The 22,852-nt window shown below is 42.0% G+C and overlaps 1 protein-coding gene across 1 annotated transcript in view; it reads left to right on the top strand.

Annotated features, from left to right (window-relative positions):
* Positions 1-22,852, top strand: part of DOCK7 (dedicator of cytokinesis 7) — a gene marked incomplete at its 5' end in the record, with an annotated part of 107,034 nt that overhangs the window by 17,395 nt on the left and 66,787 nt on the right. The window contains 11 exons of the mRNA XM_082483646.1: positions 7,033-7,208; positions 7,405-7,473; positions 9,711-9,840; positions 9,947-10,159; positions 10,572-10,657; positions 12,797-12,863; positions 14,104-14,253; positions 16,204-16,284; positions 18,565-18,730; positions 19,403-19,545; positions 21,781-21,874. Coding sequence (XP_082339772.1) covers positions 7,033-7,208; positions 7,405-7,473; positions 9,711-9,840; positions 9,947-10,159; positions 10,572-10,657; positions 12,797-12,863; positions 14,104-14,253; positions 16,204-16,284; positions 18,565-18,730; positions 19,403-19,545; positions 21,781-21,874 — 1,375 coding nt within the window. The remainder of the gene's footprint in view (positions 1-7,032; positions 7,209-7,404; positions 7,474-9,710; positions 9,841-9,946; positions 10,160-10,571; positions 10,658-12,796; positions 12,864-14,103; positions 14,254-16,203; positions 16,285-18,564; positions 18,731-19,402; positions 19,546-21,780; positions 21,875-22,852) is intronic.

The following is a 22,852-nucleotide window of genomic DNA, read 5'->3' as shown; positions in this document are numbered from 1 at the left end:
GTTCACTTGAATATTTCCATGTATTATAAATGCAGCCAAAAAATTAAAAGCAGGAGTTCTCTGTGCTCAGCAGTCATCAGGGTTATGAAATGAAGGGTATGGGTTTTCTGAAGTGTGGTAGGGGCAGCAGATGACTGTGACTCTTAGAATTTAGATCCAGCGATGACCATTGTTGGACTAAGTGTTTAGGTGAGAGAAAATGTTTATGAAAGTAAACCATGTTTTTGTCAGTGGTTACTATTGCACTGTTCATGTTTCAGAACCTCTTAGAGTGGCTGTGGCCTGTAGTTCATGCTTAAAAATAAATCCGATGCCTCTGTTTAGCAAATGTATTTCTTTAAACCATTACCTTCTTTAGCTTGCCTGAAAATTTTATTTTTTTTTAGTATGTTAATTTCCTGTGTTCTCAGATTTATCTGTCCTTCCTACAGTACATCAGATTTGACTCCTGTTGCAGTTCCCTGAGATACCAGTGTCCCTTTAAGGGTGCCGGGGATTTTGCTACAGCAAGAACAGGCCATCTGCATTCCTGAATGCTCAAGAAGGGAAGTGAGTGTTTGCCCTGGAGACCTAGCGATAGCTGGGAGAAGGCTGGCGCTCAGCTTTGAAATGTTAATCTGCCGCTTCAGTCCTTCCAAGATTTTGCCCAGGGAGGCAGTGGGTGGGAAGTTGGTATTAATTTAGAATTTGAAGCTTTGGCGCAATCTGTTACAGTTTTAGCACATTATAAAGTGTTTAATATTTAAGGAAGTATTGAAGTTAAGATGGAACTTTGTCCTACTTTCAAAATTGGCAAGAAATAGCACCCTGATTTTGAAGAAGCGCTTAGCCACCAAGTAAAAATAGTAGTCAGGATCCTCCCTGTGATGAGGAGCTCTGCAAGGTTAGTTTTTCAAGGTCCCTTATCGTATCCTTGCAGGGAATTTTGCTCCCACACAGGAGGCAGGAGGTATAACCTTCTAGGCTTTGCCATTGTCATTTTGACAGGGGCCCAAATTGTACTGTGATCCTCACAGAGACTGGGTCTCTGCCCTTGGGAATTATGCATCTTATTTTAAATAAAAGGAAAATTGGTCTTGGATTGAGCAACTTGGGTTCAAATCCTTGTTCTGCCAGATGCATCCTGCCAAGCCATCACGTCATAACCATTTCAACTGCCGTTGTGGCTCCCCGTGAGAATAAGCATCTTGGGAGGGCAGAGGTGAGGGAGGGAGAAGGAAATGCGAGGGACACGGTGCTTTTGACGGCTGTGCTGACATGTGCTAGCTGGAAGAGTCTGCCAAATCTTAGCTGGGACCAGTGTGTTGCTTAGAGCGTGTCCCACAAGACTGCTCTTGTGTTACTCAGTATGACACATATGAGTTAGGCAACAAAATTCTGGAATAGGACCTAGAAATATCCCCTCTGCCCAGCTGTTCGTGTAGGGGAGGGATAGGTTAAAGTCCTTCAGGCAAAAATCTGGATGCCTGTGGACATCAGGGCACACAGCAGTGATCTGCACAGGACTTCTTCTGTGCTTCTGTCAGTGTCTGTGAGATGGAGGTAATAATTGTCCCTTTTTCTGCCCTAGTTGCTACTGTGATCCCTTACTGAGCTTCCGCACAGTGCCCGGGAGAGCAGACCTTTCGTCTTGAGCTACTCGCGTAGGTGTAATTGGTTCGGTAAGGCGGCAACTGGAGGGGGAGGCTGTTCAGGCACGGGCACTTCGTGATGGCTGATTAAATGGCATGCTAATTAAATACTTATCCTTTGGTCGTTTCTTGAGTATGATTGAAACGTGCATTTGTGGCAAGTATCCCCGTTGCCTTCGTTAGTGAGGCAGCCCTGCTGCCGGTTGAATCACCTTGCCCTGCACACGTCTGCTTGCTGAGCTCCCTCTGAGAACGGCTCCTGCCTTCCCCGGCAGTTGTACAGGGGCAGCACTGCCGCTCGGCAAAACCCTGGTCCTTGGGACATGCGAGAAGTCCTGCTTGGCAGAGGGTCTGCTCTGTGCACGAGGGAGATGGTTGCAGTCATCTCTTCTCAGGAATGACATGATAGAGCAGGTCTAATACAAATCTGCCTTTTGGATTTCATTTTTTGCTTCCTTGGTGGGGTGGAATAAAGCCATGAGCGTTGCAGTGTGGTGCCCTGGGTGTAGCTTTCCCTCCTGTTACCCCTTTGCTCCTGGAGCTCCGTGGGTGAGATGCTTGGCTAAAGTAACTGGGGGTTTGTGTTAGCCTCCATGGAGTTATGCCATGTCCCCAAGCAGAGGCTCCTGCCCCTGTCGCCAGATTTGTGCAGATGCTTCTTCTGTAACTGATGATGATGATACAGGTAGGTGCTCAAAAGAAGGACATAAATAGGATGGAGACATGTTTCGGCTAGTGGTGCACTAAAACTACAGCAAAATACAATGTTTGCTGTCCAGAGAAGGACAAAGTCGATAGGAAGCGAAATTTTATTTTCAAGCTTTTAAGGGGATATAACAGTGAAGAATAACACAGCCTTGAAGAAGAAAGCTTGACTGTCCCTGTTGCAGGAGAGTTGTAAACCTTTGAAATAGGGTTTCGTAATGCAACTGCTGAGAGCCATAGCTGCAACGACGTGGATGCACCTATGGAATGTGTCTGTTAAACAGTTCATATAAAGCAAATCAATCCATCTGGTGTCAGTTAAGAAGCCGAACCGTGTGTCTCTGGTTGGGTTAAGGACATATATATGCAGAATCATTACTTGCAAGCGATGTGTTTGATTTGGGGTAATTGGGCTGTGTAAGTCTGCAAAAGACAGAGCCCCATTTGATTTCTTCTGGACTCTCAGTTTATCAGTACGTTGTGTTTGGCGTTTATGTCGGCAGGCTATGCCCCTTGTACTCATACCCAGCGGCCCCTTTCTCCCCGGGTAGTCTTACTCATTTTAATAGCACCAGAATCACACTTGCCCTGAGTGATGTGGCAGTGCCTGATCCTGGGATAAAGACTGAGTGAAAACTGCGTGAAGGAATTGTCTGAAAGGTTGTTCAAAATTCGATCTGTCATTACAGCTCACACAAAATCAAAGAGTATCACACAAAATCGAAGTGCTCTTCTAAAGAAAAAAGACCAGTAATCGTGTTTCTGGGAGCAGGCTTTCCTTTGCATATTTTTAGCGTGTCTTTGCCATTAATTTAGACTATTCCATAGTCCTGGTTTGGGAAGACAGTCAGAGCCCCGGTACAGCTTCGGTTTCTGGAGGGCCTTAATAAACTCGTCTTGCAAGAAACGGACACCCTGTCAGTCATTTCTTACAGTAACGCTCCAGTATTTCCCCGTTAGGTTTATTAGCTGGTTGGTGGGTGGACTGCACGTTTGCAAATACCTGACTGAAATCATCCCTGTGCCTTTGGAAGACAGATGAAGAAAAACCGGCTGCATTTCATGGAAGAGATGCCTACTGCTGCTTTCTAGGAGCTATCGGGAGGAATCCAAAAGGCTTTTCCTGGAAGCGGGATGAAGACTGCGTCGAGGATCGCTGTCTGCAGCCTGCCAGCCAGCAGGGCTGTGGGAGAGGACAGCTTTATAGCTCCTCAGCTGTTCCCCCATTTCTGTGGCAGCGGATTTCAAAACCTTTTAATATGCAGCTGGAAGTGAGCCTTGCTATTTGTGTGATAATCTGGAGATCAGCTGTGCATCGGAGCGGTGCACCAGGATCAGGGTGGAACTTCTGTAAGCTAAGGAAGTATCACAGCCCTGCTGGGCCAGGGGAGTCGGCGGTTGGGTGCCTCGTTATTTTTCCTGGTGCCACGAGGAGGTAAGCTGGGCCTGGAGACTCGGAGATGAGATGATAGAGCAGGTTCTGCTCCTCCATCAGTGGTGAGGCTGGGACGAGGAGGTTGGATAACCAGGTCTTTATCGGAACTCATCCGACTCCTCCGGTGTGTGCGTTTGATCTGATGGGTTCGTGTGATGATTTCAGGAGGCTTTGGCCAGGTTGCAGATAACACGGGAATAGCCCCTTGTATGCTGTTCTGTTCCTGGCCTCATCCACAACTTCAGAGGGATGCAGGAGGGAGGTATGTTTAAGGCATCAGCAGTGAGAGCCATGAGAAGAGCTGTCGAGGTTCAGTTCAGACACCGGGACACCAGTTGGGTTCATTTTGCTTTTGGTGCATTTGTTCATCCTTATTTCCTCCTCCTCTTTCATCACTTCTTCCCCCACAAATATCTAAAGCTTAAAATAATGTGCGTGTCTTTTATCTGCCAATAGTCTGACACGAAGTAGTTCCTCTTCATAACCATGAATTTATGTTTGGCCTGTTTACTCAGGTGCTAGACAGTATTTCTGGCTGCACAGATGGTGAGTCTAATACAGGCTTCTGGGTTTGACTTTTATGTTTGTTTACATCTTCATGGCACAATAGTTATCCGAGGAGACAAACTGGAAAATTGTGAAGAGTAACCTTGGGCCTAATCCAGGGATGTACGAAGGGCTTGGAAGGCCCCGGAGCGCAGAGCCGGGACCCGGTGGTGGACAGCCCCCCAAGCACTGCCCGCCTTTCCGGATCAGGGGGTTTTTAACTAGGTAGCCTGTTCCTTCCTCTGTTGTCCGATATGATGTTACAATGCTCTAGTTGGACAAGTGACATCTGAGATGTAGAATGCCAGGAATGGGGAAAGACGGCGCGTTTGGGGCGTTGGCAATCTCTGCCCTGTGTCTGCTTGGTCCTGCATGTCCCCTTCATCTCTGGGTCAATACAGAGCTTTTTTCGTTGTCTGTTGTAATTTTCTAATGTTTATCGGGATGAAGGGATTAGAAAGATGGGAGGGAATGAGGAAAAGGTTCCTCTTTGTTAGCCTGGGGAGATGCACAGGCTAATGAGTTCACCTGGATTGAAGCCCAACACTTTCATGGTCACCTCAGTTTAGCTGAGCAAACGCCCTGGATGGTGCCTCAGCTCTGGAGCTGCCAGTGTGGAAGGGAGATCAGCAGGAGGCCTACAAGTGAGTCTTAAAATGGTAGGCCTTAAACATAGGGTCAGTTAGGCAGCTTGAAGTCACCGTCCGAGGCTACCCTAACCCTCATTTGCAAGGAGTCTCCATTTCTGGGTTCTTACTCTTCTTTGGGTTTGAGGTTTATCGGTGGAGAGGATTATCTGCTCGCAAAGTAGCAGTAGTAGTACGCAGCAGCTCTTCTGAAAAAACTTGCACTCTTAGCAATTCCTCAATAATAAACTGTCACACTTCACTGCTGTGCGTTTTGTCAGTGATCTGGTGCCAAATGGAGCTGGGCTGTCTGTGTGTCAGAAACAGATAGCGCGAGGTGATGACATGTTAGCTGTAAATGCGGGAAAGCGCAATGACGAGTCCTGCTCATTGTGAGATCTGCGGTGATGAAAACAGTTAAAAGTATCTGTTCTGTATTTTCAAAATTCTCCAAATCGCATGCTTTAAGTTAATTTCAAGAGTTCGGGATTAGAAGGGGGGAAAAAAGTTATGGGGTCAGAGTTAAATAGATGATGGTGCATTTCTTGACACAGAAATTAATTTGTATCTTTTACCTAAATTGCAGTTTCTAGACATCGTATCTTTTTGGTGGACCAGATTCTTATCTGGCATAAAGGCATCTCGTCCAACTCACCTGACTTCATTGGAGTCACGCCATTTTTCTGCTGAAGGATTTGCCTTCTGCATTTTAAATAAATTGCAGTATTCATTGAAGTTGGCTGTGATAGGAGAGAATCTTTCAATACCCGCTGTGTTAGCCAAGTCTTTTTCCTTGAATAAAAAGTTGATTCATTTCAGAACTTTGTGGCAATAGAAGTTTAAAAATTGGAATTTGGGATTGGTATAGCAATTTTTCTGAGCAGCGCATTTAAAACTTAAGTAGTAAGCGTTCTTTTTAAAGTCATCTCCAACAGAAAACACGCTACAGGATACTTCCCTGTCCCACAGAAATCTTCTGGATGACAGGAAAGAGGAAGTAGTAGAGAAAAATTGCTGAATTTTGATCTGTTTTTGTGACTCATTAAACCACTCAGCCTCGCTGGGATGTGCCAGGGAATTCTAGGAAATCTGTCAGTTGCTGCAGAGACAAGTCCCTCAAAACTTGTTTTCAGTCTTTTATTTTCTTAATGTCTATGTTTATGTATAGCCTCAGCATAATGATCTCATATCAGAATATATATATATATTTATACAATATACATATGTAAAAATACATAGTTATGCAATGTGAGTGTGAATCCAGTTTATGGATTTTTTTTTTTTTTTCCACGTATCTAAAAAGAGCTCACTTTTTTCAGTATGGTGAGATCAGTACTACCAGTGAAATCTACTGTTGTCCCGCACGTCTGTTTGCTCAGACATTCCTTGGGCTTCAGGTGCAAGCTTTGTGCCCAGGAAAGGTGCCGTTTTATTTAGAGCCGTGTCCCTTCCTGGCGTGGGCACAGTCATCTTGGCACTAAAGGCCCTAATAATCAGGGAGAAGAGGTGGTTACCCTTGGACCTGTAGAAGACCAACACTGTGGTTTGTGTTCCCCAGAGAAGTGGTTTAATTCAAGTTTGAGAGTTCTGTGGTTTCCTGAGTTCGTGCTAAATCCGCCCCTGCTCTGGATTCCTGTCTGGGGGCCGTGCCTGAGGGTGAAAGGGTTCTTGCATCTTGGATCAGGGTGAAGGTTCCCTTTGTGATCAGAGCATGGTAAAAACAAATAGAGTAATACACATGGGGAAAAAAAGTGCAAAATTTTCTTTTGATGCAAACTGATGAATTGCTTGAAAATAGACGAAATCCTTTGTTTTTTCTCAATTTATATTTTTTTTTTTAGGTGATGATGGTACGCATCATAGAAATATCCAGGGAAATATCAGATAAAAGATAAGACATGAAAAATAGCTTTGTGATGTGTATTAGCTAAAGTTAACACTACTAAGGTTAATTATTGTCTGATGTTACATCAAGTTTCCTCAACAAAGCAGAAAAGCTGGTTTAAAAAGAAAGTAGAATATGTGCATGTGATTTTTCTTTTTTCTTTCACCTTGTTTTAAGACCTTTCCATCGCTTGTCTTTTCCCAGGTACCGCTTACAGAAGCAGTGGACCCGGTTGAGTTGGAGGACTACCTTATTACACACCCGATCTCAGTGGAGTCCGGACCTCTGCGAGACTTGCTTGAGTTTCCTCCCGATGACATCGAGGTTGTGTACACCCCCCGAGAATGTCGAACGCTTGTGTCGGCCGTGCCCGAAGAGAGGTAGGAGGTGACAGGGCGGCACCTCGCTCCAGGGAATGAATTGCTCTGCATTTGAGTATCTGCAAGGCTGAAGCCTGGATTTTTTGTCTCTAAATGCCTGAAAGAGTAAATACAAACCAAAGTGGAAGTATGTATGTTTAAGAAGTCATTATCATGGCTGTGATTTTGACGGTGTTTGTTTTTATTCTTTTAACAGTGAGATGGACCCTCATGTGAGGGACTGCGTGAGAAGTTACACGGAAGACTGGGCGATTGTGAACAGAAAGTGAGTTCTCCTGCGGGATTTGTCAACTGGATTGCATATTTAAATTTTTGCAGGATGGATAGCTGGTATGAGGAGGCTCACAAATTAGTGTCTGGGCTACTGATTCCATGTGCCCTGGCTTTTAGTTGTTCAGCTCAGCTGAACTGATGCTTTGTCTTTAGATGAAATGAGGCTTTGTGTTTTGAAAATTAGATCTCGGACGTCAAAACCCCGTGGGGCGTTTTTGAAAATCTAGGCCATTTTAGTCAACGGTTGCTCCTTTAGGGTGGTAGAGAAATTAGGGTATGCAAACAAGTAAAATTACTTTCGGCATTTGTTTCTTTCTTTGTTCCATGTCTTTTTAGCTCTTTTTAGAGAGAAATTGCATTAGTTTTGTAACAAAGTAAGATTTATGTGCAGTCACAACCACCTGGTAGATAAGGTGCCCTCTGCAGCTTTCATTTGTTCCCAAAGAGACTTGGAGAAAGTACATAATTTAAACAAATAATTTTTAGTATGTGAACTATCACAACATTTACCTAATGAGTTAACAGTTTAGAGAATGTGCATGCATTGATTAATTTATGCAGATTAGCAGGAAGGTTTCTGAGTAGCTTTCCTTGGAACATACACTCTCTCGGATGATTGAAAGTCTGATGACTTCAAGAGCTACTGTCAAGGAGTAAGTGATCCGTGTGATGTGCATCACCTACAAATGACTTGACTACAGCTACAGCTCTGCCCTTGTGGCAGTTGCTACAATTCACTGGTTTAATGTTGTCCCGAGAACCACTTCAGGGGATGCTGAAGATATGCTGTGCAGTGCTAAGATGACCTAATAAAAATGTGTTTTGTAATCTCATACCAAAAAAAAAACCCAACCCACCCAGAAAGAAACCCTTGAGAGAGAGAGAGATGCTTTATTAACTACCAGCCTTTGTGCGCAGAGTCTAGAAAGCGCAGTAGGCTTGGGCAATGTGACCCACCCAGCCAGCACAACTCTTGGTTTCTCAGCGACTTTCGCTGGTGTCTGGAATACCCGGCTGTGATTCCTGCACTGAGGAGGTTTCGTTGGAGGCAGTAGAGCCTTCTGTCCTGTGCAGATCAGCTGCAGGTTGCAGTCTGTGTCAGGGAAGGTATGACGCTAAAGATATCAGAGTTGCCTGAGTGAGGCGAAGGTATGCTGAGTGATTGTTGAACTGCAGTCAAAGGTTGTCTAGCCTCTTCAGAGGAGGAGAGGCTCTTCCATAAATATCCATAGCAGTTGTTACTTGGATCAAATCATGACACTGGTCTGGGTAGAAACAGAAGGGATACTGCTGGAGCAGGGGAAGAACCCGAAAGCCTGGCTGGGAAGGACTGAATTGTTTTTCAAGTAAGGATGGTAACAGGTTTCTCAGTCCATCCTATTGGATGGTTACAAGTGCTTTGGCTAGCTCTGGGGACGCAAAATCCAGCTGTTCTAGGTTTAGAAGAACATGACTTCTGATGTGCTATCCTTCTCTCTCCCCCACCCCAGGGGAAATGATGATTAATTCTAGTCGTGACCCCAGCACTACTTTGGGAACTGACTTAGAGAGCGTATTGTAAGGAGACTGTGGCTCTGGCCATATGCGTGTGTAAATATAGACACAGTGCCATTTGGTATCCAAAAATTTGTTAGTCAAAGAGATCTGGTCTTGTCAGCAACAGTAGACAGACTGTTTACTAGCAAGCACTCTTACACCCTGGAAAGCTCTGAAGGACCCGATTCTGCTTATAAAGATGCTGTAGGAAGATGCTCATTTTAGTTGAGGTCAAAGTCGTATGTTTTCCAGAGGTAGTCAGGACCTCTGCATTTCGTGCAGTCCTACCTGAAGTTGGTGTTTTGGTTTTAAAGGTATTAACACTGTCTGCTCCAAGTCAGTTCTTGCTCCAGCAGAACCACTGGCCTTCCATCCCTGTGTTCTTGTCCTGTTTTAAGCGTGGCTTCACAATTGCATGTTTTATGATGACCTTAATTGGCCATTGATAATACTTCTTTTGACATCACCCAGGGTTGTTCTATAGTTGAACAGAGTCACATTGTAGTACTGGAATATTGGTTGATGGGTTATTACCCGGCTACAGTGGAGGATGACTGGAAATACTGTTTGCAGAGAGCAGTTTATGCTTTGAGAGGACCCACACTGATAATACGGGGTTTGTTCTGTAATTCTCCTTCTGGGTTTGGGGTCAAAAAGGATGCTAAGAATGCATTTGAAATACTTTGTTTTCAGATATCACAAGCTGGGAACTGGATTTAATCCTAACACCTTAGACAAACAGAAGGAAAGGCAAAAGGGGCTCCCCAAACAGATCTTTGAGTCTGACGAAGCTCCAGATGGCAACAGTTACCAGGATGAACAAGTAATGTACCTTTAAAACCTTGCTACATAAAACCTAATTTATCGTCACATTTTAAAAGTGCAGTCCCTTTCCCATTATAAGTTGCTTTTAATTTGTTGAATCTCAGGATGACCTTAAACGACGTTCAATGTCGATTGACGATACTCCCCGGGGCAGCTGGGCGTGCAGTATTTTTGATCTGAAGAACTCGCTTCCAGATGCCCTTCTCCCAAACCTACTGGACCGAACCCCAAATGAAGAGATTGACCACCACAATGAAGATCAGAGGAAGTCCAGTAGGCATAAGGAGCTTTTTGCACTACATCCGGCGCCAGATGAGGTATTTTTATATACACATGGGCGAGACTAAAAAATATAGGATGTAGGGAACATGACAATTGTGTCTGCCATGGATTTAAAGGAGTTAAGATCACCTATGTTTAATATCCCCGAGAACCTTGGCTATTTTGCAGGTCACATGTTTTTTAGCATATTGTCTTGCCATAGATGCTACTTTCTGAAGATTGGCTTTCCTTTATGGTTATGCAATCCCCCATAATGTAGAAACATTAAAGGGATTTAATTTAGCGTCTTTATAGCTGCTGCTGAATGCAACATGCTGGTAAGCCTCGGATTAAATCAGTGCTAGTCCCTTCGAAGAAAAAAGTGATACGTATGTTTGATTCATAATGGTATTAGTGGTTTGTACAAGTGTCGTGTCTCTAAATTGCTGTTCCTGTGACAAATTTCAGGAGGAACCTATAGAACGACTTAGTGTCCCTGAAGTACCCAAAGAACACTTTGGCCAAAGACTCCTGGTGAAGTGTTTGTCCCTTAAGTAAGTATCACTCCAACAGGCGGCTGCCTTACAGAAATTGAGAATTTAAATCCGCTGTTGTATCCACGTGTGTCTGGAATAACTCTGCCGCCTTGTTTATTACCCTTGAAGGGATGTAACATTGGTTGGTTGGTCATAGGCTTAAAGGTTAGTTCTGTAAAGGATAAGTTACGCAGTACTGTGCATCAGACAGTTTTATCTTCAAGACTCTCTTTAGTGGTGTGATACAGAGTGTTCACCTTCCTTGGCCTTTCTCTGTGTTGCTTTTCAGCCAGTCTGTAGCTATACCTGTTCCATGTAACTAGCACGCCTGCTTCACTGCGCTCGTCCAGGGCTCTGAAGTTGGCCAGTCATTGGTGTTCAGCTCTGTAATGGGGATGCTTAAGTGGACAAAAAAAAGATTAAAAATTATTAAGCCTTGAAACATAAGGCAACCAAAGATTTGCCAAAGTTTAGGCTCAACAACCTTGAGTGTGTCCCTTTAAGACTGAAGACTCTATATACTTAGCAAGCATTAACTGGAGGAATAGAAACCTGTTAAACAAGTTTAATGAAGTGGAGCTCCTGAATATAGGGTTACCTGCAGCTGGTTCATTGCCTATAACTCTTCTCTAATAACACAAGGTAAAATTTTACTGTTATTCCCTTGGAGAAATAAAGCACAAAACTGATTTTCCACACTGCTGTATTCATCTTCTGTGTCCTCAGTTAGGTCAACCCTTCTTATTAGAGAGCTCCGGTTAGACTACATTGCGGCTCATAACTGAGATATATGTGTGGGACGTATCTCCTGCTCGTAGGGTACTCCAGGACCTAATATAGCCATAGAGATGAACTGATTTTGCAGCCTTTTATGAACTGGAACAACATAATATGCAGTAGCAGTGGAGCTTCCTCTCCAAAGGATGGTCTCTTTAGCATAAATAAGTCAGATGCTGGAAATTAATGATTTCTGCTATTAAAGCATCTCTTGCTGACTGTAAATTTATAGCAAATCTGCCCAAGTACATGCTTGTTTGTGTACCAAAGTAATCTCTGAAACTGTACTTGACAGTTGTGATAGCGAGCATCCAGGATCATGCTCTCTTAGTGGCACAAAAAGGCGTATGTAGTCTCTTCCCCGGGGAGAAGGCTAAGATGACCTAAGCAGGGTCATTTTCAGGTTAATCTCACCTTTGTTGCAAAACTAGAGAGAATACCTGTTTGATAATGCAGTCCTGTATGTTATTCTTCTCCCTGTTGGCAGGAAGAGTTCCAGGCTGAAAAGCTGAGAGCTCTGTGCGAGGACGGGGTGCCCCGTCCTGGGGGCGTCCCACCGTGGATCGGGCAGTAATTTCATGGGGAGGCTGTGCAGACAGGAGAATGGCATTTCAGGCCCTGCTCTCTTTGGCGTAGGGACAGGTTTTGAACATTTTTCAATTTCTTTAACTTCCCAGGTGATTTAGCAATAAGTTTAGCTCTATTTCGTAAGTTAGTGTTTTTGTTGGAAGTGTTTCAGTTAGCATAAATACTTGATAACCGTTACTCTGTAAGACTGACACCTTTCTCAGAGAGTTTTTGAGATACTGGTATTTTCTGACAAAAGTTAGGCATTGAAAATTGCCAAAATAGCTGTCCCTGACACTCCAGAGGAAGGAACTTTCTGGTCGGTAATGCTGAGAGGAGCAGTTGGCCATTTAGCCGTACCAACAGGTCAGCGTAGTAAGTTAGCACATAGGACAGCTTCTCAAGGTAGTCAGGGGAGCTAAGTGGTCCAGCTTTGCTCAGCTTTCAAACCACACTTGAAGAGGATCAAAACATTTGTAGAAGTATGCTTTATGTCCTGTGCCCCTAATCCCAACCGTTCTGTTGGGTCAATGAGTTGAAACGGCTTTTAGAAAATCCGGGGAGCACCAATGCGTGTCTTGGTGGAAGCGAGCAGAGTCGATGCAGAGGAAGCAGAACAGGAGAGGAACCGGGGGGAAATTGGGGAGGAAGACCTCTTTTCAGCAGGAGGGCGCCCTTAGGTTGGCTCAGCTGTTCCTGACATCTTGGCTTAACAGTGGTCAGGCATCATCCAGGAAGGGTTTGGGGAGAGGGTAGATTATTCTTTCTTACAAAATGCAAGTCAACTGACGTTATGTGTTTCTTTCTTTTAAGATTTGAAATAGAAATTGAGCCCATTTTTGCAAGTTTGGCTTTGTATGATGTTAAAGAAAAGAAAAAGGTAGGTTTTTAATTACTTGAGTGATGACATTTCCGCTAAACATTACAAACCTGTATTTAAAAAAAGAAAAAGGAGGAATTAATTCTGGAAACAAACCTTTATGAAGACAATGAAGACAATGACATACTAGTGGTTGGAAGAATGATGAAGGCATTTTATAAACCACCTTGTGTGTTCTTCTTCTGCTTAGTAACACAGTTGAAGTATAACCACTTTTCTAAAAATATTATCTAATATGTGAGTGCCTGAAATCAGCATATATATATTGTCCAATCTTGGCTTTCAAAAGTCTCTTCCCCAGGGAGACCTTAAGTAACTGAAACCTTTTTTTTAGATTAAGTTTTTATGACTTTCTTAATCTCTTTTTCATGATTCAGCGTAGTGTGTGTCCAAGTAACATTTTAATAATGCACAAGGAAGTCATACATGCTAAAATTGAAACAAAACTGAGCAGTCTTTTAAAGATCTAAGTTATAGGAAATGCAAAATACATTTATTCCCCTATTTATGTTCTATATTTAATATTTGAGGAGTCTCTTAGTTTTCCTAATTCAAGATATTAGCAGTAGTAGAGAGAATAATGTTAAAAATATGCATTGTGACATTTATCTCTTTAAGACTTGAATTTAATGCATTGAGTTTTAAGTTATGTAGATGAGAGTATGTGGGATATTATGTGAACTTTGTTTAATATTTAAATCACATTTCATAAGCCAATTTTATCATCTCATTGCTCTATTTTTTTTTTTCCTCTCATGTAGTAAGTTCTTTAGTGACCTCTGGTGTTGATAACCAGCTCACATTCACTTTGGCTTTGAAGCCTTGGTATAGTCAAGGATTTGGTGTTTCAGCGCAGAGAGCTCACTGTCTCTCCTTCGAGATGTGTTGGGTTTTTTTTTTTCTATGAATGATCTTAAAGATCATTTTCTATTTTGATACTTTGATATTTTCAATTCAGATAGCAATTGTGATTTCTAGTCCTGTGATGGAACTACCTACCTCACAGGAGGTAGAGGAAGTTTTATAGGTAGCGTGTATTGCTTGCTCCATTTCCTTTTTCCCTTCCCACTGTCTTGCCTTGATTTCTTAATGAAAAAGCCTTTTTGTTTTTCTTTCTATGCATGGTTTGAAAGGAGACAATGTTGTTAGCTTTTTTACTTGTCTGTTGTTTTTATGAAGAGTTTACAAAAAAAAAATTATAACTAATGCTTGAAGCTCTCCAACTCAACTTCTTCTATAGATTTCAGAAAATTTCTACTTTGATTTAAACTCTGAACAAATGAAGGGAATGCTTCGTCCACATGTGCCCCCTGCTGCTATATCCACGCTGGCCAGATCTGCCATTTTTTCTATCACTTATCCCTCTCAAGATGTCTTTCTGGTAATAAAGGTAAGAAATGCCAGAGAAATTTACATTATTATTGTCTCTTGTTTTCTATTTAAAATAAAATATGAACAAGTCTGCCTGACTGGTTGACTTCTTATTTACATTTGGAGACCAGAATTCCATTCTCAAAAGCGTAAACACTGACACCACAGAATCTGTTTCATTTCAGATATTCTCAGTATGTGTAGTTCCTTTGTAACAGAAACATTTCACTGGAGATACGCATTGTTGTATTATTGAGAAATTGAAAAAAGCACAAAGGTTTTCTTGATATAGAGCAGCTTTCTGGGGCTTGACCTTGGCTTTTGTATGAAACAATGTGCTGACTCCTTAAGATGACAGATAAGTGAGTGATTTAAAAATACATATTGATCTGAATCTCATTTCAAAAATGATATATGCCCTTAAGCCAGATTTTCAAGTGTCTTTAAGAATCGAAATTGCTAAGAGAGTGAAATCCCTAACTGAAATAAAGTGCCACATTGGTCACTCCTGGAATAAAGTATACAAAGATAAAAGTTATTTTCTCTTCTTTCGTTTGGTTCAATGAACACACAAATGTTACTAGTGCAGTTTGGCATTTGAATCAGGTTTTTTGGCTGGTGTCTGCATAAAAACCATCCTTTTGTAAAAAGGGGAGTTCAGTACATGCTTCCAGTTCACAGGGAGTGGTTACGCTGCCTGCTAGCTATGTGCTGTGTTTTGAGAACCCTCTTGACTGAGGTTTGTGCAAGTTCTTCATGAACTGCTTCTCACATGAGGAATAAGCTTTTAAAAATGAATTAGGCCTTTGTGGCACGATAAAACAGTCCGAGGTAAGAATAAGGCTTTCAGTAGTGTTGGAGCATATTCTGATCTCCAATTTTTGGTGTGATTCTCTGAATTCCTTCTAAAAATCATCTTTTGCCTGTGCACACATATTCACTCTTCTGATTTTTACAAGATAGGAGGAAGAGAGAACCCCGTATTTATGAGATGGGGATCTGACCGAAAGAGCTTGTGACTGCACATTAGTGCTCGTAAAACCAGTGATCTAAGAGGAGCTGGTGGCTTGTGCGATTTTTGGATTTGATGATGAAAAGGATATAGTCCGGGATAAATAAGACAGATGCATAGTGTGCCTCATCGGGTGAATTTTCACACGGGTCTTACTGGGAAACCACTTTTCAGACAGCTGAACAGCTCATAAACTCACCAGGGAGGGCAAGAATTGATGGAAGGTAGTTTTGTTCTTTATATTGTGGTAGCCTCTTGGAGTTCCACTGGTAGACAAGTATGAATGGCGTTTTATAAGCGTGGGAGAAGTTTAAAGGTATTCTAAGCTAATAGCAGCATGTGCACTGTCGCGGGCGTGGGAGGGAGGGCCGGGATGCTTCTGGAAGAAACAGTCTTCATGCCTGTGATAGGGAAGATACTTCTATTAGAAACTAAGTGTTAAGCAGTTTTGTGTTCAAGAGGCATTGAATTACTTGGAGACTTCAGAAGCAAACGCATAATCTTTGGCTAGTTTAAATTATTTCATTATTTGATTTGAAAACACACTGTGCTTGTTTTAGCTGAGTGCATCTGAGTCACCTTTCTGTGCTGCTGCAATAGGTCCTTAATATGGAGAACAGAAATAAGAACAGAATTCTGAAAAAGATGATGCTGAGGACAGCGTAAGATGTCTTTAAGACCTTAAAAATGAACTGAGAGTGTCTCTAGAATCGTTCAAACCAAAGTGACGTGGTATATGTTCCCTTTGAACCTATATCTTACACTTGTGATTCAGTTACAGCTGGAGATCTGGGAACTTAATGGCTCTAACAACTTGAGTGCAGTGCTTGTTCCCTGACTCACAAAGGGAAATCAAGCTTTAACTCTTGAAAGAATGGTTTTGCTTCCTAGTGTTTGTTTAATTTAACAATCCTTGCTGGATACATGTCCTTATAACGGTTCATTTTCCCTTCTCAGCTGGAAAAAGTATTACAGCAGGGAGATATTGGGGAGTGTGCGGAGCCTTATATGATCTTTAAAGAATCGGATGCAGCGAAGGTAAGACTTTTTTTGATGTTTTGATTAAATTTGGCTACAAGCACTTTAAGGTATTTTGTTGTTAGCAAATTCAACATAAATTGTTTTCTTTCACCTTGGACTTAGCAGCCATTGATACCGTTCCTGTTGTTAAAAGGATCCATTTTTAATTAAGAATCTAGTCAAATTCTAAAGGCCAAAGAAGAGTCCAAGACCTTGAATCTTGATGCCTTATTGGGGTGGAGTAGTTAAAGGTCATCAGCTTTTGTAGCTGACAGAGGAGATGTGTGGTTACCATCAAACTCACTCATCTGTGTTTCCCTGTCCCAAAGGATCAGCTGTGTGCTTATAGCTGGGTCAAGTGAAGGCAGTCTTTGATGTGAATTTGCAGTAAAATTTCAACTTTTCCATTGCTTCCGGACCTTAACCCCATCACAGTACCTCTGCCATCCTCTAGAAAGGTTATAAAATGGATGAAATATGTTAACAGGAGATTCTCCATCAGGCCTGGTTTTGAATTGCAGCGCATTTCTGGTTGGGTTTTTTTTTCTGCTATTTTCTGCTGATTTTTCTTTTTTCTTAATACTGTAAAGAAGGGCACACTCAACAGCAGGACGAAGCTGTCATTTTTACATATAGTAAGAGTAATTTTAAATTTTTATACCTTAGTGTTTGTTTTTTTCATTAACAATGTTCCTTTAATTCCTGCCTCCAACAGTTTGGGCATTGTCCCGTGTAGTAAAGTCCTGGGTGTTTTAAAGTGCAGTGGATGGCATGAACCTGCCCCAATTTGACTGATTCTTTGTCTTTCCTTTGCATGTTTAAAAGCAGCCTGTCTCCTTGCAGGACTAAAAGCAGAGGTTTCCGCACAGGAGAGAATGCCATCTTATTCCCTGCCGTTGGCAGCTGATTGCTCGTTGTAGTGTACGGCAGTCTGGGTGGGAATTGCAGGTTTGGTAGGTTCAGGAGCGGACAGGAATGCTGGTAGCAACTTCAGAATTCAATGGCACCTGGACTATAGCCTTTCCTCCACCTTTTCACTCACGGGCTACTGTTTGCTTTTCTGAAGTGCTTTCTTCAATACAACAGAGGTTATAGCATAACAAATCTCATTTTACTAGCAGTCAGAAGGAGAAATCTCTTAACTTGAGCTCAGTATGTTATTTTACAACTCCTGCTTGTAAGATGTGCAGGAGAGCTTGGAAAGGCAACCCTGGGTACATAGAATGTGAAGCATTGCTTATGAGACTCAGAAATGGTTCCTAATTTCTTGTACAATTGGGCTGAGCCCAGTGAAGATTAAAAGGTAATAGTGAGGACTGGAGGAAGGGCAGAACAGAGATGCCAGCCCTTCCTGTCATCGAGGCTTTCCATTACGCTTTTTTGAAAGGAGTTGGGATATTCGTTTGTTCCGATCAAACTCTTAACAAAGTTTTGCCTCCCTAAAGTTCTAATATATTCTTAGCTGAAGAAGTTCAATTTTTTTGTCTATCTCTGTCTTTATGTCACTGCACCACAATATGAAAAATGGATATGTTTCACCTCAGGTATATAGATAACAAAAGTGAAAAACTACATTGCCCGTGATCGCTAGGTTGACATTTACCTAGGTGAGATTTTGGAATTGGATTTGCGGGGTGCTTGGGAATGCAGGTGAAAAGGTGATTTTCCAAGGTCTTCTTCCCAGCAAGGTGCATAAGCCTGTCCTGAACTAGAAGAATGTGAGTAGCAGAGCGCTCTGGTGTTATCCAGCCCCCTGCCTGGGAACTTCTTAAAGGCCTGTAGGTAACAACCTCTCTAAAGCAAAAAATGCTCTTTAATATGCAGAATCATGGAAAAGTTATTTCTTAATCCTTTTTTCCCCCTCAATAAAACGAGTATGATACTGCTTATCTGAGGAATGTTTTCCGTTTGCTATGCAACTCTAGATGATCTGGGCACCTGCTGCATAAAGTGACGTTAAGAAAGACCATTTCAGACTTCACCGAGTAAAATTCAGCTTTTCTTAAAGGGGCAGTGGGCAGATGAGCTCACTGAGATTTGACGGGCTGTTCAGGAGGCTGAAGAGCATGAAGCCAACCGCTCTGACTCGCGGGCTGTCCTGTGTCTGGTACCCTTGGCCTGATGGCCCTTTTGTGAAGCAGAAGGCTGTTTGCCTGGCACTTAGCGATCCTCCTCTAGAAGGTGCTATTGAAGCACAAAATCGTTGCAAGTTAGACAAGATACCGATTTTGCTAAATGAACCTTTTTTTTTTCTGTTCCTCTCCTTTTAATCTCTTGGATTGAATATTTTCTTCACAGAATAAGGAGAAGTTGGAAAAACTGAAATGCCAGGCAGAACAGTTTTGCCAAAGACTAGGCAAGTATCGAATGCCTTTCGCCTGGACAGCCATTCATTTAATGAACATCGTGAGCAGCGCTGGAAGTTTGGAAAGAGATTCCACGGAAGTAGAAGTTGGTACAGGAGGTACAGTATCGGGCATCTGTGTGAGGGAATGTGGACAAATCCAGAGTTTACCGAAGTCTTGATACATCCCCCGTAGCTGCCATTTCTCCTTTTATCGCTTTCCTCCCCCTGCCCTAGGCCTTCTGATAGTCGTGGGTCATGGTTGAAATAAAAGAGAAAAGTCCACGATAACAAATGGATTTATCTTTCAAGGATTTTACAAGCAAACCATCTGTTATATTATTTAAAACCAAGCTTCTAAGACAGCGCGCGTTACAGGCTGATGAACATTTTCCAAAGGAGTGGATTAATCTTCGCGAACCACACAGCTCATCTGAAACTGCTCTTCAGCATCCCCAAAACTGCCAACTTCATCATCTTTCAGAGCAAGAGAAATACATAAATCTCCACACGATAAAGACTTTTATAATAGCAGTAAGGCACTGGGGTGAGGTTGCTGTGAGAGGAGCAGAAGTAGTCAGCTGTGCTTCATAGCCTCCTGATGCCTCAGGAGTGTGATTGTCTTAGCATAACCACCTCTTCTATCACGCTTATTGCATAATTTCCAAAAGTAGCAGCTATCTTCTTGTGTAGAAAACCCTGGTTGGAACAAAAGTATGCTCTTGGACAATTGTTTTTCTTCTTTTTTTTTTTTTTTAATTCCTCCCCCTTTTTATTTTATATTTTTTGAAGAACGTAAAGGATCGTGGTCAGAGAGGCGGAATTCCAGTATTGTCGGGAGGCGTTCGTTAGAAAGAACCACAAGTGGGGATGAGGCTTGCAATTTGACCAGTTTTAGACCAGCTACTTTGACGGTGACGAACTTCTTTAAACAGGTATTGTATGAAGCTATCTAATTAAGGAGTTGCTTCTTGGACAGAGTGATTTGATCATGTGAAATCAGCTTAGACCTGAATGATTCGTTTCTGATGCTTTCAATGCATGTAATGTCTGTTCCCTGATCACAGGATAACTTTGAACAGCATACAGTGGGTTTATTATATCAAGTGCTTAATTCTGCCTGCAGTGGGTCCACCGTCGATTGGTGGATTCTTTCAATAAATTTACTGTTATTACGTTATGTAATTTGAAATTATGAGCTGGTTCTGACTTGAATGATAATGCATCATTATGGCATAGTGACTTAACCGCTCCAACTAACAGAACTTGGTCTCCCCAGAAGAACACCAGTTTGTTTTGCTCCGTTTTTTTCTAACGTGCATTGGAAAAATCACTGCCCGGTCTTTTGGTAAACATATTTGAAAAAATGCTCATAGAAGCAAGTTCACAAAAACTGAGGATAACTTCTTTGGGTTAGTATGTGCCAAAAAGTATTCTGGATGTTCGCCCTAGTGTAAGAGTTGCTATCATGATGGTCAGTTGACTCCTTTGGTTTCATTGGGTGATAGACAATCCCACTGAACCATCAACTGGCTGAGAACCAGGTTCATCAGTGTGGTCTGAGGTTGTCATCAGTTCCCTGGATACATCCAGGGATGCCTGAGAAAACAGAGCATTTCACTTCTGATATGGCTTTGCTGAGTGGCAGATTTTCTTAGCCAGAGCTTGGGATTTTCCTGAGAAGCAGTAGAAAACATGATTGAACGGAATAAACTTTTTACTTAAGCTTAGAAAATGGTTTCTGTTCATTAATTTTTGCTAAGATTTGCTTAATGTCATATCTGGTTAAGGAAAATTGTTATTTCAATGTCACCTTTGTGTATAAAAAGGGATTTAATAGTGTACAACCAGATATCTTTTGGACTGATTTCTCAATCACTGGGAATACAAAGATTTAAATTCTATACATTGAAAGTTGGTTAAGCTCTTTTTGGTTTTTTTTTCTGATTGTTTTGGTTATGTGCCGCTTTCACTGTGGATAGGCATCCAAAGTCTGCTCTGAAATATAGCAGTGTAAATAAGGACAAATGTCATCAAGGGCATGAAGTTATCGTGGTGCAAACCATGTAAGTGGAGGGTGACTCACGCCTCTGCTGCTCCGTGCTTTCACGAAACTCAGTATGACCGAAATTGGGCTCTGCCAATGGTATCTCTGAGGTCTCGGTGACACAGAGCAGCGCAGGAAGTTCCTTTAACTTGGGAGGTTAATAAAATCCACTTCTGTAATGCATTCGCCCAAGATGCAGAAAGTAAGAAAAAGAATGTATTACTAATGTATGGCTAATGCAGCCATTCCACTGACCGTGTTCTGCAGCGCTCTGTAATACACACCAGTTCACTAAGCTAGTAATGAGTTACAAAAGCATATATTTATTTACTTTGTCGAAATTGTTTTCACTTGACAACTTTGAAACAGTTTGTTTTGTTAACTCGTCCTTTAAAAATTGCTGAACATTGATTTAAGATTTTAAGTTTCTCATTCCTCTGTATCTTTTTATTTTTTTTCTTCCTTTTCTCCCGTTGAGTACAATTAATTGAATACTACCCGGCGTTTTTCTCCTTCCATTTGCTTCTTTTTTTGTATTGTGATTTATTAACTTTATTATCAGATATCTTCTGCTTTTGGATAGTTAGCGGGTGGCAGAATCACATTTTCTATAATGTTTCTAAAATTAATGAAATTCTGAGCTACTAGAATGCGGCAGAAGGAAGACTGACGGTGGACTTCTTCCACTTCCCACCGTTTCTTAACACTTCTCCTGAAAAGTAACTCTTTTAGACTCACACCAAAGAAAAGGCAGAGGAGAAGGAATGAGGATCACTACCTGAGTGACGGATACTTTTTCAAACTATTATACTTGCTAAAAATGGGATATTTTGGGGAAATCTTTTAACAGCCATTCTCAGTTTTGAAAAAGATAATATTAATGGGCAGAGAAAAGGTTTTCGATGAGAAGTTCCTGCAGCTGTCATGATGATTAATAAGGAAAAAAGGAAGGAAAAAGGATGGAGAAATGAACAGCAATTTAGCATGTTAATCTTAACACCTCGTTCTGGGAAGGTACATTTTAATATCAGAGGAAAGAGACTATAGTATTAGATGGTTTATTTATTCTCTCGTGATCCTGAAGGGTTGTATAGATAACCATTTTCTTCCCAACATCCAACAGGAGGGCGATCGCCTGAGCGATGAAGATTTGTACAAGTTCCTTGCTGACATGAGACGCCCATCATCAGTGTTACGGAGACTGAGACCCATCACAGGTATTGAACGAGATCTGTTTGCCTCACGTGCGTTAAGGTGTTTGGTTAGGCCTTCCCAGTTGCCACCCAGTTCTTAGAAGTGAGCAGATGGAAAAAACCCGAAGAAGTCATCAACAGCAATCCCTGGTAGACCATGAGCACTAAAGATGGCATTTTGGCAGGATTTTCCCTGGTACGTATGCACATGCAGCTCCTGTCGTGCTGAGAGTAGTACCTGTGAGAAGAGGATGCAAACTCCAAAGCCGGTTTAAGGGCTGAGGAGCCTCTGTTTTCCTGAGTAAAACACCACTTTCTAGCTGAGAGGAGATCTCTCTCCTGACTCCCACTTGGTTAATAGGAACAGACTCCACCTCTGTTTGAGAAAGGGAAATAAAAAGGCTGGCACACCAGCAGTGAAACATCACTGGTCCCTGACCTGTGATATTCCTGACAATATTTACTTAACCTGTTCTTAAAAATCTCCAGCGACAGCAATCCTGCCGCTTCCTTAGATCATCTCTCCTAGCACTCATCTGTCCTTGTAGTGAGGTTAGGTATTAAGAAAACTTTGCAAAATTATCTTGCTGCAAATTAATCCCATTGTGGTCTGTCATGCCCTCGGGGCAGTTATCACAACCTTTCAAGTACTTGAATACTGTTATTAGTTCACTCTCACTCCTTTTGGTAGCCTAACCAATCTCAGGTTTTTTCAACCCTTCGTTGAAGGTTGTGATTTTAAAATTGTCTGTTACTCTCCGCTAGAGCTTCTTTAATCTGCCCGTGCTTTTCTTCAGGCACAGTGCTCTCAACTGGTTATGCTGCTTCTTTTAAGACCTCATGCCAGGCAAAGCAGGCGAATTTCTCCCCAGTGGCACTGCACTTAGAATGGTTGGCTTATTGTCACTGCTGTCACCCAGCCCTTTTCCACAGAGTTGATCCACGCCAATTATTTATTTTTTAATGTTTGTATGTTTGCCTTCTCCTTCTTAATGCAAGTCC

This window comes from Vanellus vanellus, assembly GCF_965231255.1.
Source record: "Vanellus vanellus genome assembly, chromosome: 5".
NCBI lineage: Eukaryota > Metazoa > Chordata > Aves > Charadriiformes > Charadriidae > Vanellus > Vanellus vanellus.
Note: the sequence above shows the minus strand (reverse complement) of the source record. Positions and strands in the feature narration are given on the sequence as shown.